At 39.3% G+C, this 20,456-nt stretch overlaps 1 protein-coding gene across 18 annotated transcripts in view; it reads left to right on the top strand.

The window, feature by feature from the left end:
• Positions 1 to 20,456, top strand: part of LOC123504349 (kinesin light chain-like) — a 73,431-nt gene that overhangs the window by 27,231 nt on the left and 25,744 nt on the right. For 10 of the 18 annotated variants that reach the window (XR_006674829.1, XR_006674828.1, XM_045254803.1 and 7 more), the window contains 8 exons: positions 10,243 to 10,483; positions 10,648 to 10,872; positions 11,028 to 11,121; positions 13,198 to 13,239; positions 15,985 to 16,102; positions 19,412 to 19,525; positions 19,670 to 19,784; positions 20,068 to 20,211. Coding sequence is in view for 16 of the 18 variants with exons in the window: in XM_045254798.1 (XP_045110733.1) it covers positions 10,243 to 10,483; positions 10,648 to 10,872; positions 11,028 to 11,121; positions 13,198 to 13,239; positions 15,985 to 16,102; positions 19,412 to 19,525; positions 19,670 to 19,784; positions 20,068 to 20,211 (1,093 nt within the window). In the remaining 2 variants the exon portion in view is untranslated. Of the gene's footprint in view, positions 1 to 8,904; positions 9,018 to 10,242; positions 10,484 to 10,647; positions 10,873 to 11,027; positions 11,122 to 13,197; positions 13,240 to 15,984; positions 16,103 to 19,411; positions 19,526 to 19,669; positions 19,785 to 20,067; positions 20,212 to 20,456 lie in introns of all 18 variants that reach the window. The other 8 variants (XM_045254806.1, XM_045254807.1, XM_045254799.1 and 5 more) reach the window with 4 other exon arrangements.

Genomic DNA, 20,456 nt, shown 5'->3' with positions numbered 1-20,456 from the left:
AAGACAGTTCCATAGTTTCACCACATTAGCTAACCTTGAATGTTAACGTCTCTTCCCATATTTGACGTAATGCTCTCAGCTGTTCATTGGTAGCAGGGGTAAATATAAGATTGTGCACTGTAAAATCCCTGGGCAATAATGCTCTCAACTGTTTGCTCATTAGTTGCAGGAGTAAACAAGAGTGTGTAGAAGATAGGAATGTTCACGGTACAGTTTTGGGCAATAGTGAAATAACCTGCCACTTTCTTTTCCCGTGTTCTTTCCTTTTTTTTTTTTTTTCCTTTCTTAATATTAACCCCGACTCTCCACTAGTCTTTATAATTGTGTAGCTTTGTATAAAAAATAGTTTGTAAGCCTGAGCAATTGTGAAATAACCTCTTGTCACCTCTGTTCTTGTCACCTGTGTTCTGTCCTTTCTCTTAATATTAACCCTGATTCTCCAGTAGTCTTCATAATTGTGTAGCTTTTTAAGAACAGTATGTAAGTCTTGGGCACTAGTGAAATAACCTGCCACACTCTTATCCCCTGTATTCTGTCCTTTTCTCCACTAGTCTTCATAAATGTGTGGCTTTGTATAAGAACAATCTGTAAGCCTTGAGCAATCGTGAAATAACCTGCCACACTCTTTTTCTCATGTCCTTTCTCTGATAACCCTTTAGTCTTCATAGTTGTGTAGCTTTTAGAGGACCGGTGACTGAGGGAGAGGCTAAAACACTGGAGTGAGTGCGGCTGGTAAATCGACTTCAGGCCTCCACTGTGCTGTACCATTGATTGATGTTAGTGCAGGCTTCAGCTGACCCCAACGACCCGCTCTGCCTGTCTGTCACGTGTACCTTGTGTTGTATGCTGGAAGCGTGTTGCCTAAAGTACTTATGTTACTGTATTATGCTTATTCAGTTGCTGTATAAATCCAAATTGGTGTGGACGAATTGAGTGCTTTATACAAGGATACAAAGATTAAAGAATGAGGGTGTGAGGGTGGAAATTGTTGCCAGATACTGCTCTTCTGTTGCCTAAAGTACTGATGTTACTGTATTATGCTTATTCAATTGTTTTATAAATCCAAATTGGTGTGTGCACGAATTGATTGCTTTAGACAAGGATACAAGGATTAAAGAATGGCTGAGGGTGTGAGGGTGGAAATTGTTGCCAGATACTGCTGCTCTGTGTTAAATATTTCGTTGAGAATTGCTACATCACTTCTTTTGGGAGACTGCTATAGACGTCAGGTGTTTGTGATTCATCCCCTTCACACTTTAATAGCAGGTTCAGTTAAGCGGTCTAGGGGGAAGTTTCAAGTATAGATAGGGAAAGTAACAGCAGAGTGATAAAGGAGCTCGACTATTTCAGTGCCTGCAGTATTGTGAACTTTTCTTTTCTATTTTTCTTTTCAAGTTTGCCAGAAATTTGTGGGGATTTGGCTTATATTTTAGAAAGACATCATTGACACTATTAATCTCTTCAGTACTTAGACGCATTTTTACCTTTTACAGTTTTACACAAACACTATTAACCTCTTCAGTTCTTCAGTGCATTTTTACTTTTATACAAACACTACTAACCTTTTTAATAGTGAGACACATTTTTACCTTGATCACTTGATTTTTTTGGTATGATTATACTATTTTATTTGCATTAGGAAAGGTCTGTGGAGGTCAAGATTAATGGACAGAGCCTTAACTATATCTAAGCCCAACATATGTTTCTGAAGCTGTTAAAATCGGTAAATAGTAACCGGAATGAATATGAAAACGCGTCTTGGTACTGAAGAGAATGAGTGATTAAGTAGATGCTTTTTAGGATATGATGACTTAACTTTCTGCGCTCTGAAGTCGAATATAGCCAATCATGCTGCGTAGAAAAGGTGACATATTACCTTAAAGTGTCATAGAATTGCCTGGTGCAGATTTTGAGTATACTGAAAGCTACTACTGATGAATAAAAATGCTTAAACTCAAAGTCAATGTAGCTTTATATTATCCCCCAAAAAAATCATTTAAAGTTACTTCAGCTAAACTTAAATTACCAAGAACTTATATAAGACCCTGTTTTCTTCAATATAATGTTAAGTAATGTCAAAGAAGTAGGAGGCGTTGAGGGGACGGCTTATTCTGTGACACTAATGGTTCTGAGTGTTGTAATGATCGAAGTCTGCGAGGAGAAAGGCATCTTAGTAGAAGTCTTGCGTGTTGTGAATAGTATTGGGTGCGTAGCTGGCTCTCTCATTGTTATTCTTCCCGGTATAGAGTCATGAATGTGTGTGTGTGTGTGTGTGTGTGTGTGTGTGTGTGTGTGTGTGTGGCTGGTTGTCTGGTTAGCTGTCTGTCTGCCATACTGTCTGGTTGTCTGTTTGGCTGCCTGTCTGACGTGTGTGTGTGTGTGTGTGTGTGTGTGTGTGTGTTGTCTGGTTGTCTGGTTAGCTGTCTGTCTGCCATACCGTCTGCCTGTCTGGTTGTCTGTTTGGCTGCCTGCCTGACGTGTGTGTGTGTGTGTGTGTGTGTGTGTGTGTGTGTCGATTTCAGATTTTTTTTTCTGTGACTTTTTTTTTTCTTTTATACTCACCAAAACTCGTTAAAAGATTGAAGATCTTTCACTCACTCACTCACCAAAACTCACTTAAAGATTGACACTCACTCACTCACTCACTCACTCACTCACTCACTCACTCACTCACTCACTCACTCACTCACTCACTCACTCACTCACTCACTCACTCACTCACTCACCCACCCACCCACTCACTCACTCACATTCCTACACGCATAACGAGCAAACAAAGCCCGTAAAACACTCAAATCTCAAACCAAAGCTCCAAAAATGTATGCAGTAACACCACTGGCTTCACTTTATGGCACTAGAATCCACATAATGCAGGCACCAGATAGAAGTATATGGAGTTTAAGCCTTTTTAGTATCGAACGTAATATTTGAATCCAGTTGGCAGTGTGTGAGGGAAAGGATTCTGTGGTTCCCTTTCCCAAACACCGCTTCGCTTTGCTGGTTGGTATTTCATGCTAAAAATTTGTTATTAACGATTGCACGGGCGGTTTATGGTACAGCCTGGTCGTTAGCGTCACCCGTTATTGCCTTGTGTGGGCGTCACGTGATGCAAGACGAGGCAGGCGTGTTGTGAGCCTTCCAATAACTAGAACAAGGCATTTCCAAACACTGGTCTCTTTAGTTTTCATGGTGCAAACGATTAACTCTTTTCATGGTGACGCAGGATCTTTGTTAAACTCTGGAGAATTGTTACAGGTTTATTGTTTACATAAGAAAGGAAATTTGGCCTTGGGCAACAAAAGCTAAATAAAAATGTCCACTTAGATGCCAGTTTACGAGCAGGTGCGGGAGAGTTAGCTAAAAGAATGGAATAAATGTCTCGAAACCTCCCTCTTAAATTATTTCAGGTCATAGAAAGATGGAAATACAGAAGTAGATAGGGAGTGTCAGAGTTTCAGAGGCTGTTCAAAGTAGGTGATATAAAGTACTGAAGCGATAGGGAATGAAGCCTCTGTAGTGTAGGAGTGTCTGTGGGTTGTGTATGTGACAGCCCCACCTCGTTTGTAGGCAATGGACTGGATAGTGTTGGAGGAGGATTGAAACTACGACTGTGTAGATATGGACACTATATTCATTGATTTATTTTGCTGATAGCGTTGTAGATGCATTACTGGAAGCCTTCACGATTTGTTTAAAATGTTCTAACGTCTCTTCTAAGCTTTAGTAAACTCAAGTGGAAGTGTTGGAGGAAGATTGAAACTTAAGACTGTGTAGATGTGGACACTAGATTCATTAATTTATTTGGCTGATAGCGTTGTAGATGCATTACTGGAAGCCTGCACGAAATGTATAAAATGTTCTGGCGTCTCTTCTCAGCTTCAGTAAATTCAAATGGAAGTTACTGAGGTATTTGAAGTATGTATCATAGTTTCAGTGATAGTCAAGAGATTTTTCAGCTACAATAAACTGAAAATTATGGAGGTTTGTGAAGGATGTATCATAGTTTCAGTGATACACTAAAGGGTTTTTTCAGCTATAATAAACCAAAGGAAGTTACTGAGGTTTTCCAAAGATTTATCATAGTTTAGTGATACAGAAGAGGGTTCTTTTTTTTCTTTTAGCTATAATAAACCTGAAGAAATCACTGAGGATTGTTCAAAGATGTATCATAGTTTCAGTGATATGCAAGGACTTTTCAGATACAATAAACCGGAAGACGAAGTTACTAAGGTTTTTCAAGGATGTCATAGTTCCGTGATAGATTTTCAAAGGTTTTTCAGCTATAAAAAAAACAAAGAGGAAGTCACTAAGGTTTTCAAGGATGTGTCATGTTTAAGTGATAGATTTGCAAGGGTTTTTCACCTATAATAAACGAAAGAGAAAGTCACTAAGGATTTTCAATGATATGTCATTCCTCCAGTGATATATTTACAAGAGCTCTATATAGCTAAGTCATGAAGGCACAGTGTTGAGGTGGGGTCATGGTTCCAAGGTGGTGGTGGTTGTGGTAGTGATGGTAGTGGTGGTGGTGGCTCGTCTCAGTGGCTGCTTGGCCCGAGTATTGCATTGATCTGAGAACTGAACTGGTTGGAAGACTTGGGCAGCTATTGACTCCCAGAATAACAACAATAGCAGCATTCCTTCCTTCCTCTCACCAACGATAACAATAAAGCAAGTGCATTACATCCCTTACAACAATAACTACTACTACTACTACTACTACTACTACTACTACTACTACTACTACTACTACTACTACTACTACTACTACTACTACTACTACTACTACTACTACTACTACTACTACTACTACAGCCCTCTCTCTCTCTCTCTCTCTCTCTCTCTCTCTCTCTCTCTCTCTCTCTCTCTCTCTGTTTCTGGTATTCTTAGTGCACATTAACTCCGTGACGTCACTGCGCAGGTCGATTGGGTGTGTAGATAAAAATTACCTTGCGATTTAGTGCGGCACGCCTCTGGTCATCTCGTTACGTTCACATTTTTACTCACTTCATTTCCCAGTATAAACGTTGCCGTCTTTTACTGGTGACGGTCCTGCAGATGCTCTTATATCTCCCTCTAGGCGACTGAAGATGTGTGGTAATGATAGAGGAAGGAGAATAGTATGATCAGTATGTGTATGTGATTATTGTATTCATTAACGTTTTGCTCTCTCACCACGACTATTTTTCAAAACCCAAAGACACGATTAGCGGGATTTTAAAGAGTGTTTCTCCAGTTAATAATGTAGAAATCTTGTCATTTTGCCTCTAGAACTGTAAAAACATCTTAAAAATTGCTCTTCTCTCTCTCCACGACTATTTTCCAAGGCCACAGAGATGATTAACGAGGTTTTAAGAGTGTTTCTCCAGTTAATAATGTAGAAATCGTGTCACTCTGTTTCTAGAACCGTAAAAAAACACACAAAAAAACTCGTATCGATTTAGATAAAGCATTTTGAAATAGTGGAGGTGAAGCAGAGAAGTGTTTCAGAATATGAACCTATGTTTTATCTGTAAGGGTTAACGTTTTCGTCTTTCACTGCTGAGGGTAATGCAGATGCTGTTATATTTCCTTCTGGGTGACTTGAGGTTGTGTGGTAATGATACGGGAGGGAGGTATGATGATGGATATGTGTGTGATTACTGTATGTGTTATCGGTAGGGTTAACATTTTCGTCTTTTACTGCTGACAGTCCTAGAGATGCTGTTATATTTCCTAGGTGACTTGTGGATGTGTGGTGATGATACGAGAGGGAGGTATTATGACCGGTATGTGTGTGTGATTACTGTATGTGTTATCTGTAATGGTTAATTTATCTTTTACTGCTGACTGTTCTGCAGATACTCTTATATTTCCCTCCAGGTGACTTTAAGATGTTTGGTAATGATACAGGAGGGAGGTATTATGATGGATATGTGTGATTACAGTATGTGTTATCTGTAATGGTTGATAATTTCATTTTTAGCGAGGGTGGTAGGCAAACAAGCTGATGCAGAAGAGCTTGTGTCTCCCTACCACCTTCTCTGCACATTTGTCTCGATATACACAATATTTTTAAGCACTACTAATTAATGGCACGTGATTCTCGAAGGCGTGCGTTATTGATATTGTACGCAGATATAAGTTAATGTATGTTTATGATTACTACGTGTTATTTTTATATTTAGTTATCAATCTTGGCCTTCTTTTCTTTTTTTTTTTGAGGGTATAGCACTATAATGACATGCGAACACCAAAAGAAGCTACAAGAAGTCGTTAATTAGTCCTACCCGTGGCGTTCCTTAATACACCATAGTCACCCTTCATTCCTTTCTTTAACCCCTTCAGGACTGCAACACATTTTTCTACCTTGAGTTTTGGGTATGATTAGATAATTTTACTTACACTAGGAAGAGTCTATGGAAGTCAGAAGATTAATGGCCAGAGTTTTCACTATTCTAATCCCCACACATGTTTTTAAAGCTGTATAAAATCGCCTAATAGTAAGCAGAATAAATATGGAAACACGTCCTGGTACTGAAGGAGTTAAAAATACCTTGTCTCTTTAAAGCTCCCTATTGACTTGGGAACTATTATCATGATTAATAAGTATATATCAATACCACTATTAGTCTTAACAGTGAGATTATGATAGCTAATTACGTTACCAGAAAACAACTTTTTTGCTAATTAACAGGTGTAAGACAGCACTTGGGCTATTTTTTCTCTTTTCCCCTTTTGCATTCACTGCAGTCGATATACAAGCACGAGTTTGGCTTTATCTTTTTAGGGCTGTGTTCAAAAGTAGTGGTTTTCTTGGAAGAGTCCCAGAGCTTAAAGTGGGTCAGTGTTATTGGAAGGAAAAGTCTCTCTCTCTCTCTCTCTCTCTCTCTCTCTCTCTCTCTCTCTCTCTCTCTCTCTCTCTCTCTCTCTCTCTCTCTCTCTCTCTCTCTCTCTCTCTCTCTCTCTCTCTCTCTCGGCGTCGCAGGGTCTCTGGTGACGTCATGGTTCCAATACAAGCTGGGACCTCCTTGCCTCTCTGGTGGACACATGGCGTGGTCTCCTGGCTCGCTGGAACGTCTGCTCATTATCTAGTTTGTGTCATGTTTTTCTCAGTTGTCGACGTGCATGGCATAGTTAATAAATCCCGGCTGAGGGAAGCACGGAGGGAGCAGGTGTGGTACAGGAAAACTAAATAGAATAATGAAAGAACCTTGCTCGGGGAAAATTCTTGTGATATTAATTAATGCTGACATTTTTTTGCGAGGCTTCTTTTGGGGAGGATGAAAGAGTTGCTCGTGTTACGTCATCTGGCTGCTTTATGTTCGCCCTGGCCTGGTCTAGTCTGGAAGGACTGGTATGTGTGGAATTTTCTATAGAACCCTCCTGCTTCTCCCTAGTCCCTTGTCGCCATCTCAGCCAGCGGTCTTTGGTCCTTCTCATGTCGCTCTGTTGACCTCCTCCCGTACCGTCCCTGTGGAGCTGCGGTGGCTTTGTTTAGGCATGGGAAGGGGGAGGATGTAAGGAAGGAGGGCAAGCAAGGAACGAGTAATGGGGGTGGGTGTGACGCAGTGTGGCGCCGTGTGGTCTAGCCTGAAGCCTTGCCAGACAGACCTCAGGGCGACACCGCCTTGCTCCCCTCACCCCCGCCGTCTCAGCCTTATCATCTCACCCCCCAACCCCCAAACCTCTCCTGCACATGATCCAAGGAGCCTTAAAAGCTGAAAGAGAATTATTCCTTCTGTAATGTTTCGTACTTTTCGAAATCGCGAATGATAACGTGATTTGTAGTATTTATTTTGACCAGTTAAGACATTTTTTGTTGAGGTGACGTGGTGCAGTCGTCATTGGTGCCGTGGTGGGAAGGCGAAAGTATTGGTGGAATATATTTAATGCGTATTTGGGATGCCTAGTGGTGCGTGTGATCCATGGCGTGTGTGTGTGTGTGTGTGTGTGTGTGTGGTAGGTGGTGGTGGGCCTGCGGGTCTTGAGACAGCAGGGTGGGCGGGTGGTGGGCGTGCGTGGCGCTGTCACATGAGTAGTCGCTATAATTGGGTCTGGAAAATATTATGCCCAAACTTTTCTTACAAAATAATACTTGGTTAGCTTTTGTTTGAACTTATTGTAACCTCTTATTAACACATCTCTTAAACACTGGACAAGGAAACGTGAAAACAAAGGGAATGAGAGTAAAGGTCTTGACATCCGCTTGCTGGAGGACACGCGGCTCTAAACTCCTCAGAAAATATACAATTGTGATAATAAGATGAAAAGGAAAAAAAAATATAGCACGTGGAGATCGGTGTAGCGTGTGTAACTTCAATTTTTTCTTGCGTTATTCTGTTATTTTGTGGGTAATGATAATAAGAATAATCATAATAATAATGTGCGGTGCAAGAAAAATATTCGCAGACCTCCATCTTTTCACTTCTGATCCAAAAGTGTACAAAATTTCACTACATATTCTCGTGGCATTCCCAGTATAAAAGTACATGCTGTTAACCCTCTGACTGCCACTGGGTACACTTTCCCTCGTTAGCAATCACTCTGAGACACCATTACTAGTTCTTCAGCCTCATCCAATCTTTAAACTGGGGAAAAAATTGCAAAATGTATGCTCTTTCATCGCTAACTTTCTTGTAGACGCTTATAAAGACTACACGCATTGCTTCTGTTGGTGCTAATGTTTTGTGTCACGGTTTTCTTTTATGGAAGAGGGAACACCGACCAAGGGCAAAAAATAAGGATAAATAAATAAATAAAGCCCCACTGAGGTGCCGGTCCCTAAGGAATTTAAATAGAAATATAGTCAGAAGGGGACTCCGAAGATGGTATAGGTGTCAAAGAGTTAAGGAGTTAAGGGTTAAGAAACATGACTCCGTGTTAAACTCAAGATTCTCGCTGAAATTATGTACTTTGTCTAAGATGGAGCGAGGCAGCGTTTGGCGGGACTGGTACCCATGACATCACGCTTGTTGACGGCCTCGCTGCCTTGAACCCCGCTGTCCTTCCTGCCTCCTTGATGACGTCATTGAATCGTAATGTCAGAGGAGAACCATCCATTTTGTTCTACTCCATAAGGAAAAGATTGATTTAATGGACTTAAGCGTAGTATTTATTAAATCCCGAAATTCACGTGTGTGTGTGTGTGTGTGTGTGTGTGTGTGTGTGTGTGTGTGTGTGTGTAATTCACCTCGGTCGTCTGCTGGTCACCCAGCCATTCTTCCCCATTACGGAGCGAGCTCAGAGCTCATAGACCAATCTTCGGGTAGGACTGAGACCACAATACACACCACACACCGGGAAAGCGAGGCCACAACCCCTCGAGTTACATCCCATACCTATTTACTGCTAGGTGAACAGGGGCCACACATTAAGAGGCTTGCCCATTTTACCTCGCCGCACCGGGACTCGAACCCGGGCCTCTCGATTGTGAGTCGAGCGTGCTAACCACTACACTACGTGTGTGTGTGTGTGTGTGTGTGTGTGTGTGTGTGTGTGTGTGTGTGTGTGTGTGTGTCTTCCCATTACGGAGCGAGCTCAGAGCTCATAGACCGATCTTCGGGTAGGACTGAGACCACAACACACTCCATACACCGGGAAAGCGAGGCCACAACCCCTCGAGTTACATCCCGTAACTATTTACTGCTAGGTGAACAGGGGCTACACATTAAGAGGCTTGCCCATTTGACCCGCCGCGCCGGGACTCGAACCCGGCCCTCTCGATTGTGAGTCAAGCGTGCTAACCACTACACTACGCAGTGTGTGTGTGTGTGTGCGTGCGTACTTGTGTGTTTGTGTGTGTCCATACTAAAATAGGTCTTACGTGATGTGTCGCTTTTTTTTTTTTTTTTTTTTTTTTTTTCCTCTCTCTCTCCCTCCTGAACCCATAATTTGTAAAGCTTTGTTCCCTCATTATAACAATTTTCAAAGGCCACAAAGATAACGTGTTGGATTTTAATAGTTGAGTTTCTCTCTCTCTCTCTCTCTCTCTCTCTCTCTCTCTCTCTCTCTCTCTCTCTCTCTCTCTCTCTCTCTCTCTCTCTCTCTCTCTCTCTCTCTCTCTCTCTCTCTCTCAGGGAATTGCTATCCGTTTTTTCACTTTTTTTTTTTTTCTTTTATTGAGTTCAATCACATATATATCTGAGAAAAATACTTTGCAAAAATATTGGGTAATAAAGGTTGCAAAGTATTATTTAAATGTTTTTCACCATATTATTTACCGTTTGACCTTTTTGATGATGAATGAATTTATTTCCACAGCAAGAAGATTGAGAACATCGGCAGGATGACTGCACTCACCCAGGAGGAAGTGGCCACCCACACCCGGACTGTGGTGCAGGGTCTAGAGGCTCTTCGCAATGAACACAATTCCATCCTCTCTGGGATCAGCTCGACCCTTTCTTCAGCCCACCATCCTCCTGACTCTAATGTCATTGCTGAGAAGGCTAGCATCTTACAGAGATCTTTAGATCAGATAGAATTGGGACTGTCTGAAGCACAGGTAAGGAACATCTAGTGACAATGCAGCTAACAGAAATGCCTGAATATAGATTGAATGGTGTCTAAAGAAATAGTATATATTTGAGGTAAGGTTGACAATGGTTTACACATGAAATGCCGGTTTTGAGAATTCATAGTTACTCATTTTACCATTTAATTTTACAGATTATGCTGGCACTGGCATCACATCTTCAGACAGTAGAGGCAGAGAAACAGAAGCTGCGAGCTCAGGTGCGAAGATTGTGTCAGGAGAATGCCTGGCTGCGAGATGAATTGGCCTCCACTCAACAGAAACTGCAGGCATCAGAGCAACATGTGGCCCAATTGGAAGAGGACAAGAAACATTTGGAGTTTATGTCAACCATCAAGAAATATGATGCCGATGTGCAGGTCTGTGTTCTTTATTTTTTACACTACTAGTTCTATTACTATCATAACACTTTCTTTTCATCTTGTTATTATTGGTGCCCTATCTCAACTGTCTTCCTTTCCAGTGTATGTGAGCCTGGTGTGACTTTGTATTACATTTTTCTACTCTCTGTCAGCAGGACTCTGAATCATCTATGGAGGAGAAAAAAGATAAGAGCGATGACCCAGTGGTGGACCTGTTCCCTGATGATGATGCTGATGATCGTGCAGGTAAGGCTTCCTCACCACACGCCTTTCAAGCTCCTTTGCAGCCCATCCTTCTTATGCTTACACACATATAGTCTTGAACACTTTCCTTGATCTTCACATCTTGCCTATTGAAGTGTTACTAGCTTCAGGTCACTAAACTTTCTCAGTCAAAGCACTCCCTTAATTTGTCATTGCGTGTGAAATTAAAATTTAGTATAGATTACAAATAAATGTAATTGCAAGAATGAATAGTAGACTGAACCATAACAACAGTATTTTACATCTTTTAAAGCACCACATGACTTTGTTGTCCGTTTTTTGTGCTTTAGATGTTTTCTTGATGCTGTGTGCTTTGCACCTCAATGACTGTGATGTAAGTGCTAAAGCACAGCACTCTGTAGTGTCACTCTTAGACAGTTACTTGGCTCCTGGTGTTTCCTTTGTGGCATCTAATGTGCTTTACAAAAATTATATAGATGATGTGAGTTGGTTACATACTCAAAGCTATTCATTTCATTCAGAAAATTAAGAGCACTGTAATATCTGATCAAGTTTATCTTCCTTGAGCATATTATACTGAAATTGAGTACAAATTTTAAAGCTTCTGTAAAAAAAATCCCTTTTGTGCCATCCTTACGAACATTAGTAATGCCACTTGTATGCTGATTGGAGCAGGGAATCCAGGTAAAATGAAAACAAAAACAAATATAAGCAAAATGATTACCCAGCCAAATAGACATACACATACTAGTGTATTGTTCAGCTTCCTTAACCTTGTGCCATGCAGGGCTGTAGGTACATGCTTCCAAGTATAGTTTAACCAGTGTTGAGTAAAGATAGACCCAATTCAAAGATTTTATTATATTACTGTAGAAAATAGTTAAATTCTAATCCCAGATTAGAAAGTAGTGAAATTCTTATCCCTGATTATTTTCTTTTGTAAGCCAGAAGCTCCCATAGCCATTTCTGCTTCAAATTAAGTTTCCAATGACCTCTGTTGTTGATATCCTACAACTGAAGCCCAGTATGTCTCTTCATTAATGGAACAGAGTGTGTAAAGGTTTGTTCCAGTCATATTGGACCCAAAATTTTGCTGTATATTGGGTGATCATTTTGGTAGAATATATTATTAGCACACACCGTTAGCATGAAGTACTGACTGGATGTTAACACCAACACTTTATGATCTTTGTGCTTAGGGGTAACAGACTGTATGAAAGTAAGTTTGGAAATTAATCATAACAAATGCAACTAAAATCATCAGATTTTTTTTTTTTTTTTTTTTTTTTTTTCAATGCAAACTTGCCTTTTCCTGTAAATGCAAGGTGACATCTTAGAAGGAAACAAAAAAAATTATGTTCTATTGATGCAACATGATATACATAGAAAGTAATAAAGTTAATTTAGTCTTTCTTGTTGTGTTATCTATGTGAACCATTAACAAAGGGAACATAGTGACATGTCATGGATTCCCAGGCACTAGGGTGATGATGGGGAAAGCAATCTTACGGAGCACTCAAAGTTGTCTGGATAGTGAGCTAGTTTTGTTGTAGCTCATGGAATGTTGTGTTCTTAAAAGAAATTGTTAGATTTGTTGACTAAGATCATGTCTGACCACTGGAAAGAGCTGCTCTGCCCATAGTAGTGTTCAGCATTGATATGATGCCATTAAGTGCAGTTTACCTAGACGTGTTTCCTCACCATAAATGCATATTAGCACCTTAAGAGACGAGTTCAGGACTGGGAACCTTTACTTATGATTTTTTTTTTTTTTTTTTTTTTTTTTTTTTCCATCCGTTCAATCAAGAAAGTAGAATATGCTCTGCCACTTTTTTTAGGTGCTAATTCATATACAGAAAAAGGCATGTTACAAAATTCAGTAGTATTATACAGTATATTAGTTTTAATTTTATTTAAAAAGACAGAATAGGTTATTTATTTCATTCTAGTCAAGTTGCTTCATACACAGCTCATGTAGTAAAACTACACTTCTGCTTTTGCCATTGATTTCTGTGTCAACTTTTCTCGGAGACACACTAGCACAACTCTTTTCTTTCTCATCTGGATCTGGCACACCTGTTTCTACTTTTCCCTTAGGTTTAAAGAGAAGCGGAGATTTTGGTTCACAAGCATCATTAGGTAAGTATTGCAGGATATATATATATATATATATATATATATATATATATATATATATATATATATATATATATATATATATATATATATATATATATATGACACACACAAACACACACACACACAGCTTTATGCTTCTTGTGCTTAATCTGGCTGCTTTGTGCATGTTGTCATTGGGGAATTCTCTTTAATCCCCATTCTCTAATGTACTGTAATGAAACTGTCACAATGTTCATGAAATGACATGACTTGATGTGTAACTTAAACAGTTTTTACTAAGTATGGCTAAATGAGTGCTCTATGTATCTATTTCCTTAGGTATTTTTTGTGTAATAATTACTGCATGAATAATACACTTGTGATCCTGTAAATCTAGTGAGTGGATCAGGTTATGTTTTTTTTTAATAACAGTTGAAGGAGTGTGTACCTCTACAGGCATGGCTTATGTTTTGATCTTCAATACATAATGATTACATGCCGAAAATGTTTCATGTTTGACAAGGAGGTAAAGATTATGTTTGCCCTGCTACTGAGTAGTTGTGCTTATCATAGTTTTATGGTCTATGCAACAACTATGATTTTCAGTGTCAGGAATGTTACTATATGTTAGGAACAATCTGTAGAAATCCAGAAAAAGTAATATTGATGGTATTTTTTGTGTACTCAAGAGTATAGGATTGTTTTTATCAGCAGGTATAAGATTAGTGGATCAGACTCAGTATTTACTCCACTACCAACAAGATGTTTAATTTCTTAGTGATTGATAGGAGCACATACTCATAGTTATTCAGTAAGCCATCAGTTTAGTTGCAAAGGGACCAGAGATATTGTACATGGGAAGAAAAGGAATTTTTTCTAACATGTTTTGAAAAATTTGGTAAAATTTTTGATAATACCTGAAAGAAAAATGTATGACCACAGAGTTAAAAGGGAAGACTTGTAATGAAGAGTATGATAATCTAGTTCCAGTTTTGCTTATCTTCATCTCAGAAAACTTAAAAAATCTAGGAGAAACTTCAGGTACAGTAATTATTTTGTCTCCAGTAATGAAAATTATTGTTTTGAGTAGAATACCTACATTTGATTTAGAAAGTATAAAACTTTGACTTGCTTATGCTCCAAAAACAAAGATGATCTACTATTCCTAGTTTGAAACCCAAATCATCTGCAATACTGATCAATCAATTAAGTGGAAAAGAATCATTATAATTATGTACTCTTAATCCAATACTGTTATCGCGATAACACCCACTTTAGAACAAATATGTTAAGTGACTAGAAACTATTATTCATTTTTGGATCTCTTTATCATATAAAAATGACATGAATTTTGCATGATTGATATTTTTAATGGTTTGAGAGATCATCATATATTTCTTAGTGAACAAAAAACCTGGTTAACAATGATATTTTGGAGAGACATCATAGATGCTGTGCCATGTGGGAAGATTAAATGCTGAGTGAGCTGTCTTCCTGTATACCATCTTTTGTGGGTTTTGGGTGTGCACGTGCATGTGCATGCATGTATGTATTGAGAAGGGCCACATTTGAGAGTCTGAATTAATCAATAAGAGAAAGAAATTGGAAGCTGAAGGCATACAGATTCTTTATTTGATTAAAAATGTGTTGCTTTAATAGTTTTTTTTTGCTTTCTGGTTAAATATTCTCATGTCGAGGCACTGTGTTGTGTGTGTGTGTGTGTGTGTGTGTGTGTGTGTCTGTGTGTCTGTGTATGTGTCTGTGTGTCTGTGTATGTGTCTGTGTGTATGTGTCTATGTCTGTGTGTGTGGGGCCATGCATGCATATGTCTGTGCATGCATTTTACGTAGTATATGTACACATGCTTGAACTATTCCCCACCACCATCCTCCACCACAAACTACTTCTCCACAAATGCCCACTCTCCACTCTGCTCTGGCCTCACATGTGTGACTGACTGCTGGAGCATGGGGCAGAACATGATGTTGTCTCATGGCACATTGACACCAGCTACTTGCAAGATTTTACGTGAGTAGGAAAATTATATACATGAGTGAACCATGGTTGACTTCACAGTAAACTCCAGTTATTGTTGACTTTTATTAATAAGATTCACCACCAAAAGAGAAATATGTTTGAGATGTTTTTTATGCAGATATAAGACAGACAAAAACCTATAAGACCAAAGCACAAAAGTGGTTTTCAATAGTGAATTGATGCCAGCAACATGGACTTAATGATAGGCACGTGGTTAAACTGCAAGAGATGAAAACCTTATATGTAACTCAACTGCCATCCCTTGTAGCTAGAGATGCGGAAATCTTACAGGAGTGTTGTAGAATGCTGTATTTAATGATTTCATTAGTGGGACACAGGAAATCTTGCTAGCTTTACATAAAGATCCATAAAACAGATTTCCTTTAAATATGGTCCAATACCATTTATACAGTTATGTATGAATTACTTTCTTTTCATTCTTCCCTTATGCAGTATTTCCCATGCAGTATACCTGTATGTCAGAAGTATGCATCAATGTATTTAAGTAATGGATGAGTGATATGAAGTGTACAATGCTAATGCATATTACATGTATATCTTAGTACATCATATGTAAATTGTGTCTGTAGTAGTTTTATTTATTCATGAGGATCGTAGAAATCAAATAGTTGTGCAGATTGAGTCCTAGAAACCAGATACTTGTGCAAATTGAAAAATTATGGTTATCTGTTCAAATGATACTAAATGTGTTGCTCTTTATTTTCACAGCGGCCATGTCTCCAACACCACCATCTCAGTTTGCCCAGCAGGTAAATGCGGGTTATGAGATTCCTGCTCGCTTACGTACCCTGCACAACTTGGTGATCCAGTATGCCTCTCAGGGCAGGTGGGTATGATGATTCTCTGTACAGTGGGAAGATACTCTCTCTCCCCGCCCCGCTTGTTCCTCCCAGCTGATCTTCCCCCCGCTGGTCGCCTTCGGTTTTATTTTCTGTGGCCGTAATTTTCCATCTAGAGCAATGATTTTTTTACAGCTTAAAGACTACCTGGTGCTGTACCTGTAGGAATATTTTCTTTTTTTTTTCAAAGATTTTGATATATTACTTTTAAAAAGTCATACTTTTTTATATATAGACAAAAAAAATCGCATTCACGAAAAACTATTCAAAGAAGAAGAGTCATCTTTGGTTGAGAGTTAAAAGACACCCAAAAGAACAATACTGCATATCGCCATTTGCATATCATCAATAATAAGTTCACAGAAAAAAAAGCAATCTGAGCGATTTCTGTTCTCGAAAAAAGTACCTAAAAAATTCATATTTTCTATGAGCTTTGAAATTAAAAGGAATGATAATATGCAGTTTTGAAGAAGATTGTTTTCTAAGTGTTTTGACACCAAAAACAAAAAAATCGGAGCAATAGAACTTTAGATATAGAATTTTAAACCTTTAAAAATTAAGTTTTGAGAAAATCGCACTTTTATGTTTAGGTGACAATATACAGTACAATAATGTTTTTTTTTTATTTTTTTAATTCAACTATGTGTCATGTGTCCTTATCTAACACTGATGATGTTCAAGAGGCTATACTTTCAAGGAAGCTCATTTAGGTCACCTCAGGTCACTTACATTGGGAAGATGTGCTCACACTGGATTTTCCTCGAAGTTTATATTGGCACCTGGTCCCCTTTTTTTCCCTCATAATTACATTTCATGGAAGTATATGTAATTATGAAGGAAAAAAATATTATTCCCTCAGAAGGAAGGGTATCATTGGGCGCCACCCAACTCAATGTCGCCAGGTTTTAGGCCTCTTGACATCAAAGGTCAAAGCTGCCTGGCTGGTAATCTGCAGATGCAGACTCTTTCCTTCTTGTGGTCTTCTTCTTCTGTTGCTGGCGTGGAGATTTTCTGCTTTTGTCCATCTTTTCCTTGTTTTTATTCTCTCAGCAGTAGAAGGGAAGCCTATATGGGCAATGAAGTGAGTGGATTCATATCCCAGGTTGTGGTTCAGTATGGTGAGCTGAGACATAAATCTCACCCTGCTCAGGCCTGCAAACTTTGCTTTATTTTGATGTAGCCACAGCTTGGAGTGCAGGCTTTCATTTCTGTTTTGAGTGTGGCCTTTCATACACCTTGCTAGCAGGGCTGGAGTTGACAGGTCATGGTAAATTGCTTTCACTCGCTCCTCATATTTCTTCTCAAGCCTGAGATAATTCTTCATGGTGCTATGTGAAGGCATGGGTTCATTATTGTCCAAGGCTTTCTTGAAAACACACCAGGATGGATTACACTGAAGATGGTGGTGGTTTCCATCTCCATCCCTTGAGATGGCGTGCAAGAAACCTGACATTATATTCTTCTTCATTGTTATATAATCAGTTCCAGTACTGTCCTTTATTGCCTTCCCATAGTACTGTTGAAGGGCATTTATTTGACTGTCTGTCAATTGGTGTTTTTCCCCAACAACACTTCTTCTGATTACTTTTCCTGTCTTTGTGACTTTTTCTTCCTTCAGTTCTTCTTTCAATTTTCGGAGGCGTGTCCCCATCCTCTTCTTTACATGATTTACACACTCTTCTTTTTCTACTTTTAGAGTGTAGGGGCCTGTACCATTGTTCATGGCAGTGACAGCAGTAAATGCACTGGAGTCTCCATCACTCAAAAATGTAGTATATTGAAAACCCAGGTTTTCTGAGCGTCCCCACATTCTAATTGCACACTCTGCTTCCATGTGTCCCGACAAGCCATGAAAGTTTGCTTGACACATGCCCACATGAACATTCTTTCGCCACTCTTCAAATTTTTCCTTGTCATTCAGCTGCTTTTCCTTCGTTGAACATGACTTGCAAAAGTTACTGAGCAGTTCGAAGTCCATCACAAATCCAGTTGTCATTTCTATTACAAATCCTGCACCAATATGGGATTTATGACCACGAGTCATCCACGTCCCGTCAAAACCAACACCGATTTCTACTTTTTCTTCCATGGGTTCATCAGCCTGCCTTGAGATTACCTCCTTCACTGTATCACGCACAATTGCTTGCTGTTTTTCATAATACCCTGTCATGGCACTATAGAGGTAATTAGCATGGTTCATGAAAACAGCTTGTGTCATGTCATGAGTCCCAAAGAGAGCAGACAGCTTTGACAGGCCTGCTCTTCCATACCAATCACTTAGGCTGTGGTACAACAATACTGCATTCCCTTCAGAAAGTTTGCACCCTTTGTCTTCCATGGCTCACTGGGACACAAAAGCACCTCACAATTGCTGCATGTCACTTTCACTACACAGTCAAAGTATTTCCTTTCTATGGATGTGTTGGTCCTCTCCCCACACACATCACACGTATTTCCTCTCAGAAGTTGTTTCAATCTTCTAACTGAAATTACCAAAAGGGCATTGTCATCATCCACATCACCTTCATCAGCAAGTTTTCCAGCTAGAAATATCTCTCTTTCCATTGCTGGTGTATGAACTGGCAGCTCATCAGCTGGCGAGGCCTCATCAGCTGGGGAGTGGGTGGTGCGGAGCGGGACAGCGTCGCCAGCCCCGCCACACGTGGATGTGGAAGGAGTTGGAGTTGCCGATGTTTCTTTACTTTTCCTATCCCAGTAGGTCTTCATCCTTTTCCTTGCAGCTTCACTCCAAGCAATGGTCTTTCTCTTACGTCTTCCCATTGTGTATCACAGGAAATACGTACACAATAACAGAGAGGAAAATCACAGTGTGGCAAGTCAAACCGATCGATAATCCTCTCCCGCTCTCTCTCACACACGCACTGACTCCCCCTTCCTTCTCAAGTTCTTAAGGACAAAGGGGAAGCATATAGCCGGCAGCATGAAAGTTATCGTACCACAAACAAAAAAAAAAAAAAAAAAATAAGACAAAAAAGAGGCATAAACATTAGATATTGAAGGTACAGCGCGTCAGGGTTTAAATGCCCAGCGCAGAGTTTAGTAGGCATTTAATTTTTAAAACCCACCACGACGCTCTTACAGCTGGCAGCGTTACACTCAGTACGGAGTAGTATTTCAGCAAGCCACACAAATATTTTCAAAAAAATGAATTTTTTCGACCGTAAAAGTAGTTTTCCACCTTATCAAAATATTTCTTAATTTTTCTTTTTCCAAAGGCATTTTTACATTGCTTTGGGTTTGTTTGTTGGCCTACTTTGAATTGCTTTCCTTCACAGATATGAGGTTGCTGTGCCTCTTTGTAAACAAGCTTTGGAAGACCTGGAGAAGACCTCCGGGCATGACCATCCAGATGTAGCTACAATGCTCAATATTCTTGCACTGGTCTATAGGTGAGATATCATTAAAACTATCTTACCCTTCCCCAAAGAGATTCATATCAGGTTAAATACTTATTTTATTCTTGAGATGTACATTATACCCAGCAAATCACCTGCAGCCAATTTATTGTTTTTTTTTTTTTTTTTTTTTTCCAGAGATCAGAACAAATATAAGGAAGCTGCTAATCTCCTAAATGATGCCTTAGCCATTCGCGAAAAAACTCTAGGGGAGAATCATCCTGCTGTTGCAGCCACTCTAAATAACTTAGCGGTAAGTGACGTGTTATAATAATTTCTTGAAATGCTTGTTTTTAGAATATAGTTAATAACAATTTTCTGAAGGAGTTGTGTCTTGAAAATGGCAATTGTAAGGCGTTTGATAACTTTAGAACCAAGCCACTCTATCTGCCACTTGGCATTAAATCATGAATAATGCAGCTCTAATGCTTAATTTGTCTTTTATGAACATAACTAAAATGAGGATGGATTCCAGCTCTCTTATCGGTTTAGTGGAATGGAATAATTATAATGTAATATTGCCTTTATTCTTTTAGGTATTATATGGCAAAAGAGGAAAATACAAGGAAGCAGAGCCACTTTGCAAACGAGCCCTGGAGATCCGAGAAAAGGTGCTTGGGCGAGACCACCCAGATGTGGCCAAGCAGTTGAACAACTTGGCATTGCTCTGTCAAAACCAGGTAAAGAGAGATCATCTTTATATGCCAATTCAATCCTCTTTACTTGCCTGAAGGTGTTAACTGCATCAGAATGTGACTGCTCTATATCAGATTCATACAACTCATGCGATATTTACCCACTTATCTGCATCTTTCTTCAGAGTTCATTGGTTTCTGTCACTTCATATCACATGATTTCAAATATTATGTTCTGTTGTAGTGTTTAATGTTATCGTAATATCAAAAACAACAACTAGGAAAGTCAC

The sequence above is a fragment of the Portunus trituberculatus genome, chromosome 15 (assembly GCF_017591435.1).
Source record: "Portunus trituberculatus isolate SZX2019 chromosome 15, ASM1759143v1, whole genome shotgun sequence".
NCBI classification, from domain to species: Eukaryota; Metazoa; Arthropoda; class Malacostraca; order Decapoda; family Portunidae; genus Portunus; species Portunus trituberculatus.
The sequence above is the reverse complement of the archived record's forward strand: the minus strand, read 5'-3'. Positions and strand labels throughout refer to the sequence as shown.